The 5,857-nt window shown below is 31.3% G+C and overlaps 1 protein-coding gene across 1 annotated transcript in view; it reads right to left on the bottom strand.

The window, feature by feature from the left end:
* LOC106470470 (endothelin-converting enzyme 2-like) overlaps window positions 1-5,857 on the bottom strand; it is a 43,828-nt gene that overhangs the window by 6,106 nt on the left and 31,865 nt on the right. Inside the window, exons 7-9 of the mRNA XM_022399080.1 lie at window positions 3,757-3,887; window positions 2,724-2,822; window positions 157-216 (exon numbers count right to left, since the gene is read on the bottom strand). Of these exons, the coding sequence (XP_022254788.1) occupies window positions 157-216; window positions 2,724-2,822; window positions 3,757-3,887 (290 nt within the window). The remainder of the gene's footprint in view (window positions 1-156; window positions 217-2,723; window positions 2,823-3,756; window positions 3,888-5,857) is intronic.

The raw sequence follows: 5,857 nt of genomic DNA, 5'->3' as shown, positions 1-5,857 counted from the left end.
GTGTGTGTGTGTGTGTGTGTGTGTGTGTGTGTGTGTGTGTGTGTGTGTGTGTGTGTGTGTGTGTATAACAGTGCGAAACTTTTAAATTAGAAATTTTTTTAAATTATACGTTAAACAGAATAAAAATGTAGGTTACACAATTTAAGATAAACCTACCTCTGCATGATAATCTGTCATAAGTTCAGGATAACCAAGCAATACAGATGATGAGAGAATCTTAAAAAAGTAGATAAATAAATAAATATTAGAGGTAATGATATAATTACTATACCTTCCAGTAGAGATTACTTGAACAGTTTAGAACCACAATCACAACCATAACATTGTAGTTTATGTCAAATACTCACATTCCAAAAAAATTGTGCCAGTTTAAGTTATGAAAAATTATCTCTCTAAGTAGCTCAGACTTTTTTTTTTTCACAAAATACTGAACCTCTTCATCTTTCTCAAATATGGTTTGGTTTCTATGTATGTAAGGGCCAGATTCTTTACAGTAAGTGTCTGTGACTTGTTGTCAGGTGTCTATGTATGAAAGGGCTGGATTCTTTACAGCAGGTGCCTGTGATTTGTTGGCAATAAAATCGAACAATAAACAGACAGAACACAATCCACTTGTTTTAAAATAATATATTCAACACAAGTCAAACGAATTTACAAAAATTTGTTTCACTATTGGTTATCACAGTTGTATCTAAACTTTAAATAATTCTATTTTTTCTTCTGTTATCATAATATAATTAGTGATAAGTTCACTTATGTTATCCTGTAGGTTACCACAGTTGTATACAGAGCTTTAGATAATTCTCTTTTACATCAAAAGTCCACATAGGCTGGTTGAATTACTTTAGAACCCAACTGACACAATGAATTATTTTTCTCTACTATGCTTCTTACTGTACAATCTGCAATAGATTCTCTTACATTACCCCTGTGGGTTACCACAGTTGTATCCAGAACTTTAAATAATTGTCTCCTTTCCAAAGTCTATGGAGGCAGATTCAATTACTTTAGAACATCCTTTGAAAGACAAATTATTTTCCTTATCTATGTTAAACTTACTTTTAGTATTGCTTGTTATGGCTAAACTAACAAACACACAGTCTAACTTCACTTTTACTAACTTATGACCTCTTTAGGAATAGCCCGTCACAGCTAAACTGCCAATAACTCAGTCTAGATCCATCTTATTATCTCTCACTTAACTTGCTTTCTTTTTTTGTACATTGTTGGACACCTATTTATAAATATTCCAACTGAGGCCCAGAACTTTCTAGCCCTTTGGTGACAACAATATTACACAGAACAAGAAAACTTAGAAGCTTCAAGTAAGATGATGTCAACAATATTACTAAGGCCTAGTACAACAATATTACACAGAACAAGAAAACTTAGAAGCTTCAAGTAAGATGATGTCAACAATATTACTAAGGCCTAGTACAACAATATTACACAGAACAAGAAAACTTAGAAGCTTCAAGTAAGATGATGTCAACAATATTACTAAGGCCTAGTACAACAATATTACACAGAACAAGAAAACTTAGAAGCTTCAAGTAAGATTATGTCAACAATATTACTAAAGCCTAGTACAACAATATTACACAGAACAAGAAAACTTAGAAGCTTCAAGTAAGATGATGTCAACAATATTACTAAAGCCTAGTACAACAATATTACACAGAACAAGAAAACTTAGAAGCTTCAAGTAAGATTATGTCAACAATATTACTAAAGCCGAGTACAACAATTAAGCTGCACACACTACGTACAACTCGTACGGAGTTATGTATTTTGTCAAAGCAATCGCTTTACATTTAATTAACTTTTAACACTTGTTATTAAAACTAAATAATCATTAATTTTTTAATTATTAAATAGACTAAATAATAACTTCAACTAAACAGTCTTGTATACCCAACAATTTGGATTTTTTAGACTAATTCCTGAAATTAGAAAAAAATACTCTTTCCACTTACATAAATTTTGTTTTCAATGGTCTGCACAATTACAATTTCAAACAAAACTTAACTCTTCATTTTTCAAGATTCAACATCACATTTCCCTAATAAGTCAATCATTCTGTATGTTTTAGGATATTTTTTTTATAATAAAGTTTTTCACAAATGTCCTAAAAATAACTACTTATTTCTAATCTATGCATTTTATCTTACTTTGAATCTTTGTGATCAATAGTTATTCCCTACAATTTCAAAAAGAAATTTATTTTACTTTTGAATAATATTAAAAAATTGGCTTTAAAATTTCTGAATATTGCAAGAAAGACTTGTTTTGCTAAGTAATCCTTCTGAATGAATGTACAAGCACTTAATTATGTGTTTTACATATCTACTGCAGCTTTTTTTAAAGACTGTTTTCTAATTGTTTATTTTCAACACTCAAATGACTGGATTGTGTTTTCAATTTATTAAAATACCTAAGTTATGAAAATGTAAGTAATATTTTGTTTCTAGCAGTTATTCAAACGCTTGCCCTTCACTGAAAGTAAAATAGGTTGGAATATTTAATTATTTCTTTATTGTTCTTTATCTTTCTTTTTGTAATAATATATGTAGTCCCTTTAGGCACATGAAGCAATTATACTAAGTAAACTTGATACAATTCTGACCATTGTATGCAGCTTCAAAATCTGTGAAGAAATAATTACAGCAGGCAAAGCAACCTTCTATGTAATTTACAGCAAAGACACTACAGAAAAATTTTACCTTTTCTTTTGCAATTTCCTGGCTCGTTGTATCTAACCATGAAATATCTCCCATCTCTTCCACAAAAGTGTCTTTAATAGCATTGACTAGAGTACGAGCCTGAAAACAGTATGTGCAGAAGTTACTATTATGATATGTGTAGAAGGTAAGGTTTGTTTGTATTTATATCGGAAATATTCTGCAAGTTGTACAAAACATTTACACACTTAACAACTCCTTCTGCACAGAACATAACAAAAATATATTGTGTTTGGGTACACCCAGGCTGTTCCACATTTTACAAAATTAAACATTTTTATAGTGAAGAGAAGGTGTTAATACTTGTTTATATAAAAACTGAAAGGAATCTAGTAATTTTATCATCCTACTAAAAGAATCTGATACCTTGAACAGAGGAAAAACATAATATATTTTACAATATTCTAACAAGTTTTAATAAAGATTTTATTCATACAAGATTGAAAGATAAGCTTCTTTAATCAATCGATACAATAGTACTAAAATGCTAAACTAATACTGGTTGTAATACTAAAACTGTACAATATACCTCAACAGGTCAATCTACAAGAACTACTGACATGTAGAGTGCCACTCTCTCACTAGATGAAATTGATAATACACTCACAGTAAAAAGTAAACTTTTTGTTACAAGTTACAGCCTTTACAATAATGAACAATATTTTTAAGTGAAAACAATGTTTCTATCACTGGTGCAATCATTCTCAAATACACAGACTTTAATGATCAAGTCTGATTACCGTATACTATAGAAAACTAGTATACTTGAGAATGATTGCACCAGTGATAGAAATGCTCAAGTTTAATGTTATTTTTAAGACACACACACACACTGTTAAATAACTACCCAGATTATAAGATGTTTTATATTTTTTCCAGCCCAAGCATTAAGAAAAACACTGTTAGATAACTGATCAGGTTATAGACCGTTTTTAAAAGACAAACAGTTAGGTTATCCATTTCTTTAAGAAATACTTTGACGGATAACTGCTCAAGTATATTATTTGATTCTTACCTGCAACTTTGAAGCTGGAGAAAAATATTTCTTGACATACATGCTTCCCAAGGCCAAACCCAAGTAACGGTTAGTTTGTCTGATGCAGAAGTGCCATCGTTCCTCAACTGGAACTTCTTGGTCTTCCACTCCTAACAAGAAAAGAATATGGATGTCTAAGATTTAATATTAGGCCCTCTAAAACAACTATATTTCTTGCATAGGTAGAAGTAACCAACTTTTATATGGGTATTACATTTTAGTAAAGAGATGTTTAAAAGAAACATTTAAACTTCTCAATTAATACTAGCCTAAAGTGGTCAAATTCTATAGATACACTGATTATTTAGTTACTGTGAAGTGACGTTATCAAGGAAGACTGTAGAGACTGAATATCCATTTGTATAATGACCAAAAGTAGTCTTCTGTTCCAAACTGGAGCTCAAACACAATTCCTAACTCAACTATTAGTCACATTACAAAGTCAACACTTTTACACATCACTGTTTCACAAATACTGAAACAAAACATGTCTGATAATTAAATAACTTTATTCAGACACTCAAGTTCTCTATAAGTTTTGATTGACATTTTTAGTCTAACAACATATAGTATATGATGTTTTAAGCAAGATTTCTGAATTAAACTGAGGTATGTCTGAATATAATAATTTAGTTCAACATAGTATCAGAATTAATGAATCTGATAGCAAATTTACTTAATGAACAGTTACATGAACGAAACAAAGAATTTGATGTGTTTGATGTAGAACTGTTTCAAGACAATTTCAGTACTTTCGATGTCAATGAAAATTTAGATATTATGTATATGGATGTAGAATAAATTATTGTGTGTTGTTTGTATCATCAGTCTCTGAGTTGATTCTTTGTTTCACACATAAATTCCTTGAGTTGGTGGCCTGTCTGCTCACTCAGTTCCACACACAAGTGACTTCCTGGAATTTAAAGAAATTTATTTGTGACTCATGAAAAGTCAAACCCAAATAACTGGCCTTCACCAACTTACCTGTTATAACAATAACAGAAAAACTAGGACTTTAACAACCTACAAGAACTACTAACATGTAGAGTGCCACTCTCTAACAGAAAAACTAGGACTTAAACAATCTACAAGAACTACTGACATGTAGAGTGCCACTCTCTAACAGAAAAACTAGGACTTAAACAATCTACAAGAACTACTGGCATGTACAGTGTCACTCTCTAACAGAAAAACTAGGACTTAAACAATCTACAAGAACTACTGGCATGTACAGTGTCACTCTCTAACAGAAAAACTAGGATTTAAACAATTTACAAGAACTACTGGCATGTACAGTGTCACTCTCTAACAGAAAACTAGGACTTAAACAATCTACAAGAACTACTGACATGTAGAGTGCCACTCTCTAACAGAAAAACTAGGACTTAAACAATCTACAAGAACTACTGGCATGTACAGTGCCATTTTCTAACAGAAAAACTAGGTCCTAAAAACTACTGGCATGTACAGTGCCATTTTCTAACAGAAAACTAGGACTTAAACAATTTACAAAAACTACTGGCATGTAGAGTGTCACTCTCTAACAGAAAAACTAGGACTTAAACAATTTACAAGAACTACTGGCATGTACAGTGCCATTTTCTAACAGAAAAACTAGGTCCTAAAAACTACTGGCATGTAGAGTGCCATTCTCTAACAGAAAAACTAGGATTTAAACAATCTACAAGAACTACTGGCATGTACAATGCCATTTTCTAACAGAAAAATTAGGTCTTAAAAACTACTGGCATGTACAGTGCCACTCTCTAACAGAAAAACTAGGACTTAAACAATCTACAAGAACTACTGACATGTAGAGTGCCACTCTCTAACAGAAAAACTAGGACTTAAACAATCTACAAGAACTACTGGCATGTACAGTGCCACTCTCTAACAGAAAAACTAGGATTTAAACAATCTACAAGAACTACTGGCATGTACAGTGCCATTTTCTAACAGAAAAACTAGGACTTAAACAATCTACAAGAACTACTGGACATGTACAGTGTCATTTTCTAACAGAAAAACTAGGACTTAAACAATTTACAAAAACTACTAGACATAGTAGAGTGCCACTCTA

Source organism: Limulus polyphemus, unplaced genomic scaffold, assembly GCF_000517525.1.
Source record: "Limulus polyphemus unplaced genomic scaffold, Limulus_polyphemus-2.1.2 Scaffold4024, whole genome shotgun sequence".
Taxonomy (NCBI): Eukaryota; Metazoa; Arthropoda; class Merostomata; order Xiphosura; family Limulidae; genus Limulus; species Limulus polyphemus.
This window is presented reverse-complemented; position numbering and strand designations above follow the sequence as displayed.